General features: G+C 44.3%; 1 protein-coding gene across 3 annotated transcripts in view; it reads right to left on the bottom strand.

Annotated features, from left to right (window-relative positions):
- Positions 1–18,225, bottom strand: part of ERICH3 (glutamate rich 3) — a 154,263-nt gene that overhangs the window by 30,669 nt on the left and 105,369 nt on the right. For all 3 annotated transcript variants that reach the window (XM_068239213.1, XM_068239214.1, XM_068239215.1), the window contains exons 10-12: positions 16,777–17,084; positions 2,781–3,014; positions 1,548–1,655 (exon numbers count right to left, since the gene is read on the bottom strand). In XM_068239213.1, coding sequence (XP_068095314.1) covers positions 1,548–1,655; positions 2,781–3,014; positions 16,777–17,084 — 650 coding nt within the window. The remainder of the gene's footprint in view (positions 1–1,547; positions 1,656–2,780; positions 3,015–16,776; positions 17,085–18,225) is intronic.

Raw genomic sequence — 18,225 nt, 5'->3', positions numbered from 1 at the left:
TTCACTAATAATTATTGATAATTATCAAATGTTTTAGACCTGTTTTTAGACCTGGTCTAAAACATTCAGTAATTACACAATTTACAAAGGCAAACAAGGAGTAACCACGACCTCTTTTTCTGACAGTGATTAGATCAGCTGACTTCTGTCGGTAAAGTACTACTGTGAGGTATTTTAGATGTGAGGATGAAGCTTTTTTAATTAATTATGCAGGAGTTTAATTGTATCCTCCAGAGGAGGGTTCGTCAGAGAAGAAGGATGTCAGTCATAGCTACTCGTATCTTTAGACCTCATACAGTAATTTTAGCCTGGAAAATTATTTTTTGTTACAAAAAGTACAGAGCAACAATACAGCAGTATAAGGTATGTACAGTGTGGAAAAAAAAGAGTTGCAGTAAGTATTTATATGAACTGAGGAAAAATTATGGAAGTGTTCAGGTGTTGTATATTAAGTGGCGCATAATCGTACTTCTGGAGCCATTGTACAACCCTCTGGTGCATGAAGCTACTTCTGAATTTTAAGCAAGACTGCTTAGAGCCTGACCACACTTATGCATTGCTGATTTCATTCACGCAACGCTACTGCGATCTGCAAGGACATCAGATGGTGAATAGACCACTGCTAAGCCTCCTAATTGCTAAAATATGTTTTAATTCACACGTTCTATTAAATGGTTTGTCCACTCAGAGGTAATTCTTAGTTCTGGGTGGGGCCTATTGGGAATAATCACCAACTCATTCCTTGCAGGTAATGGGTAAGATGGAGGCGCCCAATATGTGTGTTCTATTTTAGTATTTTTAAATACAAACAAAAAATTATATAATAAAAAGAGAGGTAATTGCTTATCTCCAAAAGATATAGACACCAGTTAAACTGGAAAAATGTTTTTATACAAAAACAAATCTGACAACACATTTCAGGGGCCATGGCCCACTTCCTCAGGTCAATACAAAATGCCTTGATAGCATAGGTGATAAAGTGTAGGCGCCTCATTCCTTGCAGATTCTTTGTACCGCTTATACAAGCTCCTCCCTTCCTCCTCCTCACCACTTAGAAAGCCTCTCCCTTCCTGATTTTTTTTCTCTTTTGTTTAATTCATTACAAAATGCAGCCATGAGATTTACGATTTAGTAAGTGAATAATTCACTTAAACTGTGTCCATCCATAACTTAATCAGTTTTAAGGTGGATTGACCCTTTAAGCGAATCCAGATTTCTAGAAGACGGCTGTAACTGCTGATGAATTATTTTTGGGGAAAACTGTATTTTTTTTTCTCGCGCAGAGATCAGGGTGCACCCACCGTAATAAGATATATTTGCAATGCAATTTTTCATATGCCATTTCAAGCCGTGATTAGATATTCAATTAAATGGGTAATTAAAAAGAGCAGGCTTAATCACAGAGAAGTGCTGATTGTGGAACATGCAGATTCTGCCGGCTTGGGAGAGAAATTTAAGAAAATGACAAGACCGGCCTCAAAAAATATAAATGGCAAGCCAATTAGCGGGCGGAATCGATTCTGATCAGCGGCTGTGCTGTTTCAAACCTGGTTTCTTCTCGTGACTGTTCGGCCAGCCGCTCCTACGTTGCCTATAAAGAGACTGAATTTTCCTGGCAGCCGTGTTCATTTCCTCGTCTGCTACGCTATGTCGGCCTATTCAGTATGGAAAAGACAATATCAAAGGCAGTTTCTGAGTTCAAAGGGAAGATAATTTATGGAAGGGAGTCATAAAAGCGAGCGGAGAGTGTGCCTGCATCCTCATCATTAGATGTGGTAATAGGAAGTCTAGCAAACAGCTATCATAGAAAAATAAGAAATGATGGGCTTAGAAATATGTAGGTATGATTGGCCTCTCAGAACTTCTCAGATATTGCCCAATGCTGATTTGAGGAATCATATACCGTATATCTAAAAAGTGAACCATGGTTGATTACCAGGTCGGGTTTACTTCAGAGGAGCCTATAGGCATAGATGTCCTGACACCCTGCCGAACCGCACCACAAGTGTGCTGGCTGGCCCAGCTGTCACTTCTCCCTTACTTCCCTTGCCCGTCATCGGTAGCTACAGGTGTCCCTTAGTATTAGGTAAGCCAAAGGTGCCCTTAGTATAAAGTAGCTAGAGGTGCCCCCAAGTATTAGGTACTGTAGCTAGAGGTGCCCGTGACTGAAGTGAGATGTGGTCAGTGGAATGCTGAGGCCCTAGTGAGTAACCTCCCATTTACATCCCACTCAGCTCTGCATAGGTAAGGCGGAAGGGAGGTACTTGGGGAGTGGCGAGAGCCGCCTTTCCATTATCAGGCGCCTGTAGGCACTTGCTTACAGTGCCTTATGGTGAATCTGGCCCTGCTGATCAACCATTTTCCCTTTTGAAAGGAAATAAAAAGTGTCAGCCTCCATATCTCTCTCTCCTCGTGTTCCCTTTAAATGCAATGAATATGGCAGTCTCCATACTGTGCCCCCACTACAGGTGCCCCTTAAAGAGGTTCATGGCTTTTAAAACTGCCTGGAAAGAGCTTTTGACTAGTGCTTCTCGTTAACTGATGATCAAAGCGTCCCGCTCGATGGCCGGCCAACAGGATTAAAGTGGCGGAATAAATTGACAGTGTGCGCTCTCAGAGCTGCCTGTTTCTGAAATAACTCGCCCCTTCCAGTTGGACAGCGAGATGCGATTTTCCCAGGAACACAGTTCTCGGCCTAATGAAACTTTATACCCAAGAAAAGATCTTTTGGTAATGACAGATTTAAATAGCAAGAGAGAAGGAGATACAGAAGAACCAACCTTGTTTATGCTCCTCATCGCCGCTGTCACAGCGCCCGTCGCTTTCATCTCCGTCGCTGTCAGAGGCCTCGGGCGCCGCTTTTGATGGTGTGTTACTTCTTCTCACTTGGTCTAAATCATCTTTTTCATTATCCGAGGGTGACTTTGACTTTCCATCCACTTGATCATCGGCCTGTCCGTCTTCATTATGCTTCTCATCAGGCTTGCATTCTTCTTCAAAATCTTCATCGTATTCTGCAAGAGAAATAAAGACGCTCAGGGGGCTCACAGCTGTTAGATGGCTCCAAGCTCACCTTAGTTTAAAGAGGGTTTACCGCCGAGAAGAGAGAGAATTGGACTTGCAGCGGTTTGATACAGAGGCGTAGCTAGAGATTATGGAACCCCATAGCTGAATTTTGATGGGGCCATCACAGCTAGGCGCTTTTGAGCAATGCCACCAGCCCCTACAATATGGGATATGAGTTGACTAGGCAATGTTCACATACCTCCCAACTTTTTGATATGAGAAAGAGGGACACTTAAACCACGCCCCTGCCACACCCCTGATCACGCCCCGTCACACTCCTAGCCACGCATACCATAAAGATTTCATAAGAAAAATATGTTGTTTTATTATTCAAATCACACTTGTCCTTTCTATCCCAGTTTATTTTTCTTCATATTCACATTTTAAAATGAGTAGTATATCAAATTAAAGTGTGGGAATAAAGTTTAGAGTCAATCAAACACATTTTTTTGTAGATAAATATATATTTATATAGAAAGAGGGACAAAATCCTGAAAGAGGGACAAATGAGAAGGAAAGAGGGACAGAGGGACAGGGTTCACAATGAGGGACTGTCCCTCCGAAAGAGGGACAGTTGAGAGCTATGATGTTCATTCCTAAGCACTGTACACGGCAAACAGTCTATGGGCACTGAGATAATGACAGAGGGTGGAGAAACACAGGACAATAATTAGTGGACACATCAGTTACCATGTGGGCCTCCTCTGATTCAGGAGCCCATGGCAGTTGCTATAGCTGCTATGGCAATTGCTACGTCCCTAGTTTGATAGCTATGGAAAGTAACGAGTCTTCTTTTAAGGTGGCCATACACTTTTTCCCATCGGCATCCAGACAACTCAATCACACTGATCGCTTCCCCGCCACATCCCCACCGCAAGGGTATAGCAAGTCTATGAAGACGTGTGCACTGGAAGTATTTAAAGAGACTCCGTAACAAAAATTGCATCCTGTTTTTTATCATCCTACAAGTTCCAAAAGCTATTCTAATGTGTTCTGGCTTACTGCAGCACGTTCTACTATCACCATCTCTGTAATAAATCAACTTATCTCTCTCTTGTCAGACTTGTCAGCCTGTGTCTGGAAGGCTGCCAAGTTCTTCAGTGTTGTGGTTCTGTGATGCATCTCCCTCCTCCAGGCCCCTCTCTGCACACTGCCTGTGTATAATGATCTCTTGAGATACAAAAGGAAGGCTGTATACAGCCTGCATGTGTATGGATGTATTTTCTATGTGTGGACATACTGTACATCAACCTACTTCCTGTTTTGGTGGCCATTTTGTTTGTTTATAAACAAACTTTTTAAAACTGTTTTTAACCACTTTTAATGCGGCGAGGAGCGGCGAAATTGTGACAGAGGGTAATAGGACATGTCCCCTAACGCACTGGTATGTTTACTTTTGTGCGATTTTAACAATACAGATTCTCTTTAAGCCACTGCATTCCCGCCACAAAGTCTGCAGCACGTTGCCGCATCATCCATGCCTACTGCATGGATTATGCAGCAATGCAAGTCAATGGGCGACGGAGTAAGTGTAAACAACGAGACCGCGGTGCAACACATGTGCCCAGTGACGGAAATCCCAGTGACCTACTTCCTGCCCAGCATTCTACCTGACCTCCTGAGCTATATTTTCTTAATGAATGAACTGTTCCAAATATTACATTTGGTACTGCTTGCATCAAGTCCACCAGAAACCTGTTTAGAGAATGATATTATTTTGGCCCCTTTGCACATAACACACTGTCAATAGAAGCTACACTGTATTTAGTCTACACCGTGTATTTATGTAAAGGGAAGGGTACCTGAACTGACATGTGACATGATGAGATACATATAGGTACATATAGTACTAGTCCCACTAAGAAATTGTCCCTTTCTGTTTTCCAGCACTGCAGGTGTGAAATAATTAACGCTCTTATCTATGCAAATAGGGTTGTCAACAGCTTGTTGAATTCAGCTTGAGGACCTGAATAGCAAATAGAACTTAAAACACTTTTATCTGGCTGAGGAAATAATGCTGATAAGGTTTGACTACCGAAAAGTTGGAAGGCTCAATACTTTTGTTACTGTTTATTTTGCAATTAAAAGGACAAATGAAGTGAGAGGTATATGGAGGCTGCCATATGTATTTCCCTTTAAGCAATACCAGTTGCCTGGCTATCTTGCTGATCCTCTGCCTCTAATACCTTTAGCCATACACCCTGAACAAGCATGCAGCAGATCAGGTGTTTCTGACATTATTGTCAGATCTGACTAAATTACCTGCATGCTTGTTTCTGGTGTGACTCAGACACTGCTGCAGTCAAATAGACCAGCAGGGCTGCCAGGCAACTGTTTTTGCTTAAAAGGAAATAAATATGGCAGCCTTCATATCCCTTTTGCTTCGGTTGTCCTTTAATTGAAGCAGATTTTGTATCAGACTGTAGTGGCTTGCTGCTGTTACAAATTCACTTTTAACCACTTGAGGACCGCCCCCAGCCGATGGGCGGCGGCAAAGTCCGGGCCCAAACGACCGCAATACGCCCATCGGCGGGGGCGGCTGCGGGAGTGGCTATGCGGCGATCGCGTCATTCGTGACGCGATCAGCCGCTGGGGACTGGCTCCGCCCACCGTTCGCTGTAACCCGCCGGCCGTTTGGAAGCGCCGGCGGGTTACTAGCACCCGGATCGCCGCTGCACGCATGTATAATAGGCTTTGTAATGTATACAAAGCCTATTATACTGGCTGCCTCCTGCCCTGGTGGTCCCAGTGTCCGAGGGACCACCAGGGCAGGCTGCAGCCACCCTAATCTGCACCCAAGCACACTGATTTCCCCCCCCCTGCCCTCTGATCGCCCACAGCACCCCTCAGACCCCCCCCTGCCCACCCCCCAGACCACTGTTTGCACCCAGTCACCCCCCTAATCACCCATCAATCACTCCCTGTCACTATCTGTCAACGCTATTTTTTTTTTAGTCCCTAATCTGCCCCCTACTCCCTCCTGATCACCCTCCCACCCCTCAGATTCTCCCCAGACCCCCCCCCCCCCCCGTGTACTGTATGCATCTATCCCCCCTGATCACCTGTCAATCACCTGTCAATCACCCGTCAATCACCCCCTGTCACTGCTACCCATCAATCAGCCCCTAACCTGCCCCTTGCGGGCAATCTGATCACCCACCCACACCAATAGATCGCCCGCAGATCCGACATCAGATCACCTCCCAAGTGCAGTGTTTACATCTCTTCTCTCCTCTAAACACCCACTAATTACCCATCAATCACCCATCAATCACCCCCTATCACCACCTGTCACTGTTACCCATCAGATTAGACCCTAATCTGCCCCTTGCGGGCACCCAATCACCCGCCCACACGCTCAGATTGCCCTCAGACCCCCCCTTATCAATTCGCCAGTGCAATATTTACATCTGTTATTCCCTGTAATAACCCACTGATCACCTGTCAATCACCCATCAATCACCCCCTGTCACTGCCACCCATCAATCACCCCCTGTCACTGCCACCCATCAATCAGCCCCTAACCTGCCCCTTGCGGGCAATCTGATCACCCACCCACACCAATAGATCGCCCGCAGATCCGACATCAGATCACCTCCCAAGTGCAGTGTTTACATCTCTTCTCTCCTCTAAACACCCACTAATTACCCATCAATCACCCCCTATCACCACCTGTCACTGTTACCCATCAGATTAGACCCTAATCTGCCCCTTGCGGGCACCCAATCACCCGCCCACACGCTCAGATTGCCCTCAGACCCCCCCTTATCAATTCGCCAGTGCAATATTTACATCTGTTATTCCCTGTAATAACCCACTGATCACCTGTCAATCACCTATCAATCACCCCCTGTCACTGCCACCCATCCATTAGCCCCTAACCTGCCCCTTGCGGGCAATCTGATCACCCACCCACACCAATAGATCGCCCGCAGATCCGACATCAGATCACCTCCCAAGTGCAGTGTTTACATCTCTTCTCTCCTCTAAACACCCACTAATTACCCATCAATCACCCCCTATCACCACCTGTCACTGTTACCCATCAGATTAGACCCTAATCTGCCCCTTGCGGGCACATAATCACCCGCCCACACCTCAGAACGCACTCAGACCCCAGCCCTGATCACCTCGCTAGTGCATTGCTTGCATCTATTTCCCCCCTCTAATCACACCTTGAGACACCCATCAATCACCTCCTGTCACCCCCTAGCACACCTACCCATCAGATCAGGCCCTAATTTGCCCCGTGTGGGCTCCTGATCACTCGGCCAAACCCTCAGATCCCCCTCAGACCCCCTTCCGATCACCTCCCCAGTGCATTGATTGCATCTATTTTCCCCTCTAACCGCCCCCTGAGACACCCATCAATCACCTCCTGTCACCCCCCTAGCACTCCTATCCATCAGATCAGGCCCAAAACATCCTGTCATCTAAGAGGCCACCCTGCTTATGACCGGTTCCACAAAATCTGCCCCCTCATAGACCACCTGTCATCAAAATTTGCAGATGCTTATACCCCTGAACAGTCATTTTGAGAAATTTGGTTTCCAGACTACTCACAGTTTTGGGCCCGTAAAATGCCAGGGCAGTATAGGAACCCCACAAGTGACCCCATTTTAGAAAGAAGACACCCCAAGGTATTCTGTTAGGTGTATGATGAGTTCATAGAAGATTTTATTTTTTGTCAAAAGTTAGCGGAAATTGGATTTTTATTGTTTTTTTCACAAAGTGTCATTTTTCACTAACTTGTGACAAAAAATAAAATCTTCTATGAACTCACCATACCCCTAACGGAATACCTTGGGGTGTCTTCTTTCTAAAATGGAGTCACTTGTGGGGTTCCTATACTGCCCTGGCATTTTAGGGGCCCTAAACCGTGAGGAGTAGTCTAGAAAACAAATGCCTCAAAATGAACTGTGAAATCCTTTTTTGTCACAAGTTAGCGGAAATTGATATGTATTGTTTTTTTTTTCACAAAGTGTCATTTTCCGCTAACTTGTGACAAAAAAAAAATCTTCTATGAACTCACCATACTCCTAACAGAATACCTTGGGGTGTCTTCTTTCTAAAATGGGGTCACTTGTGGGGTTCCTATACTGCCCTGGCATTTTAGGGGCCCTAAACCGTGAGCAGTAGTCTAGAATCCAAATGCCTCAAAATGACCTGTGAATAGGACGTTAGGCCCCTTAGCGCACCTAGGTTGCAAAAAAGTGTCACACATGTGGTATCGCCGTACTCAGAAGAAGTAGTATATTGTGTTTTGGGGTGTATTTTTACACATACCCATGCTGGGTGGGAGAAATCTCTCCGTAAATGGACAATTGTGTGTAAAAAAAATCAAACAATTGTCATTTACAGACATATTTCTCCCACCCAGCATGGGTATGTGTAAAAATACACCCCAAAACACATTATACTACTTCTCCTGAGTACGGCGGTACCACATGTGTGGCACTTTTTTGCACCCTAAGTGCGTTAAGGGGCCCAAAATCCAATGAGTACCTTTAAGATTTCACAGGTCATTTTGCGACATTTGGTTTCAAGACTACTCCTCACGGTTTAGGGCCCCTAAAATGCCAGGGCAGTATAGGAACCCCACAAATGACCCCATTTTAGAAAGAAGACACCCCAAGGTATTCCGTTAGGAGTATGGTGAGTTCATAGAAGATTTTATTTTTTGTCACAAGTTAGCGGAAAATGACACTTTGTGGAAAAAAACAATTAAAATCAATTTCCGCTAACTTGTGACAAAAAAAAAAGTCTTCTATGAACTCACCATCCTCCTAACAGAATACCTTGGGGTGTCTTCTTTCTAAAATGGGGTAATTTGTGGGGTTCCTATACTGTCCTGGCATTTTAGGGGCCCTAAACCGTGAGGAGTAGTCTTGAAACGAAATTTCTCAAAATGACCTGTGAAATCCTAAAGGTACTCATTGAACTTTGGGCCCCTTAGCGCAGTTAGGGTGCAAAAAAGTGCCACACATGTGGTATCGCCGTACTCAGGAGAAGTAGTATAATGTGTTTTGGGGTGTATTTTTCCACATACCCATGCTGAGTGGGAGAAATATCTCTATAAATAGACAATTGCGTGTAAAAAAAATAAAACAATTGTCATTTACGGAGATATTTCTCCCACCCAGCATGGGTATGTGTAAAAATACACCCCAAAACACATTATACTACTTTTCCTGAGCACGGCAATACCACATGTGTGGCACTTTTTTGCAGCCTAACTGCGCTAAGGGGCCCAAAGTCCAATGAGCATCTTTAGGCTTTACAGGGGTGCTTACAATTAGGCACCCCCCAAAATGCCAGGACAGTGAACACACCCCACAAATGACCCCATTTTGGAAAGTAGACACTTCAAGGTATTCAGAGAGGAGCATAGTGAGTCCGTGGCAGATTTAATTTTTTTTTGTCGCAAGTTAGAAGAAATGGAAACTTTTTTTTTTGTTGTTGTTGTCACAAAGTGTCATTTTCCGCTAACTTGTGACAAAAAATAAAATCTTCTATGAACTCACCATGCCTCTCACTGAATACTTTGGGATGTCTTCTTTCCAAAATGGGGTCATTTGGGGGGTATTTGTACTATCCTGGAATTTTAGCCCCTCATGAAACCTGACAGGTGCGCAGAAAAGTCAGAGATGCTTGAAAATGGGAAAATTCACTTTTGGCACCATAGTTTGTAAACGCTATAACTTTTACCCAATCCAATAAATATACACTCAGGGCTCGTTTCCACTATCGCGAATCTGCATGCGTCCAACGCATGCAGATCCGCACATGTAATACAAGTGGATGGGCCTGTTTCCACTGTAGCGTTGTTGAGGTGCATTTTTTTCAGCGTGAAAAAAACGCACAAAAGAGCCAACGATTTCGCCTGCGTCGGGAATCCGTGCGAATCGCCGCTAATGTATTTAATAGTAAAAACGCATGCGTTTGTTACATGCGTTTTTACCCGCGATTTCGCGTGCGATTTCGCACCTTTTTCAATTTTATTTAGCCCTGGCAGTGTCATGGTTAATTTCGCATGGCACCCTGCCATGCGAAATCGCAGGCGAAATCGCGGGTAAAAACGCATGTGGAAACGCATCCGCATGCGTTTTTACAAGCGTCGGAATGCGGCCGAAATCGCGTCGCAACAGTGGGAACGAGCCCTTAATGTTTTTTTTTTTTATCAAAGACATGTAGCAGAATAACTTTCGCGCTCAAATGTATAGGAAATTTTACTTTATTTGAAAAATGTCAGCACAGCAAGTTAAAAAAGTCATTTTTTTGCCAAAATTCATGTCTTTTTTGATGAATATAATAAAAACTAAAACTCGCAGCAGCAATCAAATAGCAGCAAAAGAAAGCTGTATTAGTGACAAGAAAAGGAGGTAAAATTCCTTTAGGTGGTAGGTTGTATGACCGAGCAATAAACCGTGAAAGCTGCAGTGGTCTGAATGGAGAAAAAGGCTCTGGTCCTTAAGGGGCGAAAAGACTGTGGTCCTTAAGTGGTTAAACATTGAGATCTTAAACCTGAAATATAAATATTTTACTAATGTACTATTTACTATTGGTACTATGTATAGAATTAATTATCTCATATATATATATATATATATTTTTTTTTACAGTTCAGGTTTGATTTAGGGTCCATTTCACTAGAGTATTGCGTCTGTCACTGAGATAGACATTGCATTCGTGTTGATGAAATGCTACATCTGAATCTGCCTGCCAATGCACAGCAATGGGGATTTGCAGGCTCAGACTTACTCTCCATGAACCTACAAACTCCTGCCGAACCGCACCGCCTGGCTGGCCCAGCTGTCACTTCTCTCTTACAGTTTTATACCTTACCTGTTATAGGTAGCTACAGGTGCCCCTTAGCATTAAGTAGCCAGAGGTTCCCTCAGTATTAAGTAGCTAGAGGTGCCCATGACTGAAGGGAGATCTCATCAGTGGAATACTGAGAGCCGGGTTAGTAACCTCTCATTTACACTCTGCTCAGGACTCTGCATAGGAAAGGAGGAAGGGAGGTGCATGGGGAGGGAGTGAGACGCCTTTCCACCATCAGACGCCTGTAGGCAAGTGCCTACAGTGCCTTATGGTAAATGCGACCCTGCGGATTTGGATGCGATCTGTGGAAAAGTGTTCCAAGCACATTATTTTTCCTGCATGCAAATTAGAAGCAGAGTGAATCGCACTAAGTGGAAAAGATGACCATAACTAAAAGCATGTTTGTAGTGGGAGGGGCTACTCTGTCAGCAGATAAAGGAAATACTTTAAGTGAGGATATGAGATGGGAGGACCTCAGAGAGGATATCACCAATATATGGTAAAGCTCCTTAGCCATTTAGGGAGGAGGCGGAGCAATGGCATGAATTTTTCAAAAACTCATTTTTCTTGTGCTATGCAGTTTCAAAAGACTTTAGGGATGGATTAATATGGAGAGCAAACCTTTTAGCAAGTATAATAGAGCCTCTGTATTTGCCTTTTAAGTATGTATTTAGATAGGGTTTCCAAAGAAAGAATAAAGCTTTGAAAGATGTGACAACACTGCCATCTGTACGGCATTATGATGTACTGCAAACCTGGAATATTGAAGTTGATCTAAGGCAGAGCTAGTTATAAAGGACTGGAAAGAGCTATCTCCAGTAACGCATAAGTGTTTGTTATGGACTTTTCTTCTCTGTGGGAGGCGTGGCCTAACCGGTACCTAGCCCTGGTGTGGGGAGGAGCAGTGCGATCTGCGTGGGGGAGGGAGGGTAGTTCCAAGCTTGTGGACCTACATAAGTATCAGCGGTATTTTGGGGAGTGGGCGACAGAGGACCCCGTCTTGGAGTTGTTTTTCTTATATTTCGTTTCAACCGGAACCCTGAAACCTGTATTTCGTTTAAAAAGCCGGCTCTCTGACTTATACGTTTAGAATGCACCTGCAGCCGGAGGAATCCATGTGACTGATCTGCATACTCACTCTAAGGGCTGGTGCACACCACAACGCTAGAGATTTTAAAAGCTCTTGCTAATGCAATGCTATGGGGGATTTTTACAAAATCACATTGCTCCAGTGAGAAAACACACACATAGGATAACATTAGCAGGAGCTTTTAAAATCACAAAGCGCTCAGAAAAGCTCTTATGGTGCACCCAGGGCCGGTTCTCTCATGAAGCAAGGTGAAACATTTGCATCAGGCGCAGATATTTTTTGGGGACAGCATTTTTGTACTGTGAGTACCTTCCTGAGGAGGAATGGAGTGTCTGAAGGTGAGCAGTTTGTTTGTCACAGACTCACAGCCAGCCAGTGTGCTGTTGTGTTGAGCTGCAGCATGTCATGTGAGAACATTAAATTAAGTAGAGTAAATTGTCGGGTTCTGCGTGACCATTCCAAATCGGGGGGGGGGGGGGGGGCATCCTCACAAGTTTGCCTCAGGAAGCAAAGAGTCTAGAACCGGCCCTGTGTGCACCAGCCTCAGTCAGTGATTTGGTAAGTATAATTAGAGGCAGACAGGGCTGGCTTTTGATGCATGTGACATGTGTTTAGGGATGCTCATTCGGATTCCGCGGAAATGCAATTTCCGAAATTCCAATTGGAAATTGTATTTCCGCATCGGAATGCGGAAATCGGTAATACAAGTGCGGTAGGCGGATTTCCGCCGGAAATCGCAGAAATTTCCACCGACTTTAACATCGATTTTCTCAAAAACTATAAGGTCTTTTTGAAAACTTTTTTTTTGCATCTTGTTCACAAGATTCAGTTTAATAAACCCTGAAAATTTGGTGTGTCTAGGACTTATGAGGGCTTTGCTATTAACCACTAAAGTCGGCAGATTTTTTACTGTAATGTAAAATGCAGAAAATCTGCATTATCCGATATGCGGTAATTTTAAGCCAATCAGAAGACTCAGAATGAATAAACCAATCAGAGAATGGGGATTTAAGCAGAAATCCCCATTCTACCGACATTAAAGTCAGGGGAAATCGGAATGCCGAAATTGGTAGCGGAAAGCGGAATCGGTAGCAGTAGCGGTAATTGGCAATCAGGGCCGGTTTAAGCAACAATGGGGCCCCAGGGCAAAATAAACCTGGGGGGCCCCCCCAACATATACCCCGGAACAAAAATCGGCATTAAGAGACCTTTTTTGCAGCTGGTATAGTCAGGGTGTGAAGTCCCAATCGGTCGGAGCTCCACATTCTGGCTATTCCAGCCTGCATGGGGGACAAGGGGTTAAAAAGTTTCAGGAGGGGGGACCCCACAATTTTTTTTTTAAATTCCCACACTCTAAACATAAAAAAAAAAAAAATTGGGAAAATAGGAAAACATGCCAGGGATCTTTATACAGCCATATTGCGGCTGTATAGCGATCCCTGGCCAAAGCGCTGCGGCTGCGTATAGACCCCCATTTAAAAGTATACTTTTTTTCCTTCGAAACTTTAAAATCAATTTTCTCAAAAACTATAAGGTCTTTTTGAAAAATAGTTTTTTCCTCTTATTCCTAATGATCTCCTTAACATACCCTGCAAATTTAGGGTTTCTAGCATTTAAGGTGGATTTGCTATTAACCATTAAAGTCGGCAGGTTTTTAAATGTGTTTTTTTTTCCTTTGAAACTTTAAAATCGATTTTCTCAAAAACTATAAGGCCGATTTTGAATTTTTTTTTTCTCTTGTAGCCACTGGGGGCCCCTACAAGCTCTGGGGCCCTGGGGCAGCTGCCTCCTTTGCCTTAATGGTAGCGCCGGCCCTGTTGGCAATGGCGGAATGCGGATTTACTGTAGAATCGGAAATTAGCATTTCCGACCATCCCTACATGTGTTACCACCCAGGGTGCCATGAATACAGTCAAAAAGGGGTTACCAGCTCCTTCTACTTGATAAGCACGACAGAGTGGTCACCAAAGGACCTATTTGTAATCTGGTGGCATAATCAAGCCCATCTAATGCTGCCACTCTATGGGCATATGTTAGATCCTCTTTTCCCAGTTCCACTGCCCTCAGCATCTGTATCGGCCACAGGTATCGAACTCAAAGCCTGTGGGCTGAATGTGGCCCTCCTTGCCATTTTATGTGGCCCTGCAGAGCTTCAAATGTTCATCATTGTAAGCAGTAAAAGAACAACAGCACACTGCCATCCATAGGACCGACGACTGTGTTCTTGACTGAAACATTGTCAGTTTGAGCCGGGGTGCAGCAATAACCTACGAGACACCCCCCCCCCCCCCCCCCAACAAAATTAGCATGGTGTTCAATCTAAACCTTTCAACTACCCATGTGACTGGTAAAACACAAAAACACATACATCATCCTCCCAAAACCATCTCCCCACATTGGCCTCAATTCACTAAGCTTTATCACACACTTTATCAAAAGTATGATAATTTACCTCATGGGGTAAAATCTAATTTTGAATTCACTAAGGTGTTATAGATTTATTGAATGTTTTATCAACGTTCAATAAATCTATAACACCTTCATAGGCAAACGCAGGGAGGGGGGATTACAACTGCCCAAAATCCCCCCTCAGACCAGGGCCTGTGCAGTGTCTGAGGACAGGCACCAGTTAAGACACCAGAATATCTGCAGGTATCCTGCAGCTCACAGTACTGCCCCGTCTTTCCCTGCTACCGTTGACTTTGGATGGAGCAGCAGCGTGTGTACAGAGCATGGAGCAGCAGTGTGTGTACAGAGCATGGAGCAGCAGAGTGTGTACAGAGCAGGTAGCAGCAGCGTGTGTACAGAGCATGGAGCAGCAGCGTGTGTACAGAGCATGGAGCAGCAGTGTGTGTACAGAGCATGGAGCAGCAGTGTGTGTACAGAGCATGAAGCAGCAGAGTGTGTACAGAGCAGGTAGCAGCAGCATGTGTACAGAGCATGGAGCAGCAGCGTGTGTACAGAGCAGGTAGCAGCAGCGTGTGTACAGAGCATGAAGCAGCAGTGTGTGTACAGAGCATGGAGCAGCAGTGTGTGTACAGAGCATGGAGCAGCAGTGTGTGTACAGAGCATGGAGCAACAGTGTGTGTACAGAGCATGGAGCAGCAGTGTGTGTACAGAGCATGAAGCAGCAGTGTGTGTACAGAGCATGGAGCAGCAGTGTGTGTACAGAGCATGGAGCAGCAGTGTGTGTACAGAGCATGGAGCAGCAGAGTGTGTACAGAGCAGGTAGCAGCAGCGTGTGTACAGAGCATGGAGCAGCAGCGTGTGTACAGAGCATGGAGCAGCAGCGTGTATACAGAGCATGGAGCAGCAGTGTGTGTACAGAGCATGAAACAGCTCTGAGGAATATAACAGAGCCAGGTATGAGCTCAGCCCTGTGCCCTGCTGTGTGAATACTTCACTTTCCTCTTCATTACCAATGACGGCTGTCCTCATTATTATCTGTATACAAACTGTTCCTGATCGATCCAGATGTCAGTTGGATGGGAAATTGCATTACGTGTACCCAGCATGATGTCCTACCATATTATTATACTATATTGTGTGTGGCTGAGGGAGACCTTTCAGGAATCCCCCCCTCCCCCTTGAAAATCCTGGGTTTGCCCCTGACCTCAGTGAATTCAAAATTAGATTTTAACCATGAGGTAAATTAAAAAACGTTTGATAAAGTGTTTGATAAAGCTAAGTGAATTAAAGCCATAGCAGAGAAGCACAGCAGAGCAATGTAATATTTTCCCGACTCCTGCAATGCATTGTGGCTTTTCTGTTCTTCTCCCAAAACACCCAAACTCTGTAGACATCAAAGGCTGGGTCTTGAGAACTTCCTACAAGCTAAAACGGCTTACATTGTGTAAAACCGTAACAGCTTTATTCCAATTAAAAGTAGTGCTACTCACAAAACATTAGGTAAAACACGGATATCTTCTCCAAAATCAAGCACTGGTCACTTCCTGCCCGCAAGCCACACCAATATGTTTCGCCATCCGACTCATCAGGGGTTATTCTATAATATAAAACCTCTGTCTCTCTGCGTCCCCTCCTGTCCCTGTGTCCATGCTTTTGTGCTAATGCGCATTTGTGGCATGCTGGTGGCCGTTGGGACAGGTGGATGACGGGGTCAGGGGGCGGGCGTGTGCATGCGCTGACATGCAGCGGCGGTCACAGGGGCGGAAGGGGAGAGTTGTGAGAGAGGTCTAGGGCCCGTATATTAACAGGCTTAGGTCTCCTAGTCAATTATAAAGCTATTAAGGTTTTAAACAATGGAAGCATTTTTAGTTTGTAGGAAGTTCTTAAGAGCCAGCGTTTGATGCCTAGTGAGTTTGGAAGTTTTGGTGCTATAGCTGCTAATAACAGTCCTGGTGACTACATATCAGGTGAGCGTGATTCCTGACAGTGGTGGACGCACTTGGAGTGAGGTGGAGCAATAGCAGACACAATGTTATGTCCATAGCCATTGCCATTGCTTGTTTGGTAGATGACAGCCTGCACTATTATATTCTGTTTTTGAGGTACAATTGGGATCAGGAGGAACAGTGGAATACTGAAGGGTGGATTCCCACCAGCAGCAAGCAGCAAAAGCTGGCTTGGGTTGGATTATGGACATTTAATTATTCCAGTTATTTAGGGCAGGACTGTTGCTTCCGAGGAAGTGCACTTTATAACTTTTAGTTTTTAGGAAGAATTTGTAGCCTGATGGGTCAGGTGACATCAACATCATGCTACAAACACGCACGGTAGCATTATTATTATAATTTTTTTTTAAATAAACAACCCCTTTTAAATTCCACATTTACCATCCTTGGTTTCATCATCTGCTTCGTATGCGTCTGACTTGCTTTCCTTGTTGTCTGCTTCCTCCTCACAGTCCATGATAGATTTATCTTCTTTGGTGTCATCCTCTTCATAGACTGAGCTTGTTCGTCCCAATTTATTATCAACTTCGTCATAGTATCTTGTTTCCTTTATATCATTCCCAGCCTCTGATATGTTGTGATCCTCCTCCTCCTCCTCTTCTTCCTTCACTTCCTCCTCCCCCTTCTGACCTTTGCTCCTCGGGGGTGGGGGAGATGGCTTGTTATCCAGGCCCAGTGCAATGATACATCTACAATAAAACAGTTCATGGCAATAAGTACAAGCATCACTTCACCAGGAAACTAGAGTTTGCAATTGCTAAAAAAGTTTATCCCAGACACAGGTCTAATCATCCAATAAGTTCAGCAATCAGAGGGTGCAAATGTTACCTTCTACAACTTAAATCCTATCTTTAAATACTTTGGGCTTCTTTGTGAGCTAAATATTCTTTCTGACAAAGAAGACTAATAGCCTAATGTACTGCCTTTGTATTACCAGTTTGCTTAATTAGCCAGAAAATGATACCACAGTAGACTTTTAGGCACCATTTTTAAAGGGACACTATGGCCAAAAATTGTAAAATTTCAAATATATGCAAATATAAACAAATAAGAAGTAAGTTTTTTCCAGAGTAAAATGAGCCATAAAGTACTTTTCTCCTATGTTGCTGTCACATACAGTAGGTAGTAGAAATGACAGGTTTTGGACTAGTCCATCTCTTCATAGTGGATTCTCAGCAAGGCTTTTATTCTTTATAAAGATATTCCCTAAAAAGGATTTAAACAATGATACTGGCCAGCTTCCCTGCTCGCTACACAGTTTTTTGGCAGTTGGACAGAGCAACTGCCATTCACTAAGTGCTTTTGAAAATAAATAAATCCCAGATTTCTACTACCTACTGTAAGTGACAGCAACATAAGGAGAAAAGTAATTTATGGTTCATTTTACTCTGGAAAAAATGAATTTTTTTATTTGTATATGTTTGCACATATTTAAAATTTAAAATTTTTTCACCATAGTGCCCCTTTAACCACTTCCAGACAGTCTAATCTACACTCTGTTTGGGACCTGTTATCCCTGCCAGGACGTAGATTTCAATTAGCCCGCTGTACACTCCCACCATTATCGCCGATCGGGCCGCTCTCCTGCCGCTGTAGCTCACTCGCCCTATTGTCAGTATAACAGCAGAGCTCCATGATTCTGGTCAGGAGATGATTTCTTGGCTCCTGACCCTGTCATCACTGTGAGTCAATCAATGACATTGGCTCCTGACCGGCTCACGGAGCTCTGCTGTCACAGTAACGGCAGAGTGAGTGGGCTACAGCGACAGGAGAGTAGCGTGAACAACGAGAGCAACGCGTCCGTGAGCCCCGTTTTGTACCAGCGGTTTC

Source organism: Hyperolius riggenbachi, chromosome 6, assembly GCF_040937935.1.
Source record: "Hyperolius riggenbachi isolate aHypRig1 chromosome 6, aHypRig1.pri, whole genome shotgun sequence".
Taxonomy (NCBI): domain Eukaryota; kingdom Metazoa; phylum Chordata; class Amphibia; order Anura; family Hyperoliidae; genus Hyperolius; species Hyperolius riggenbachi.
This window is presented reverse-complemented; position numbering and strand designations above follow the sequence as displayed.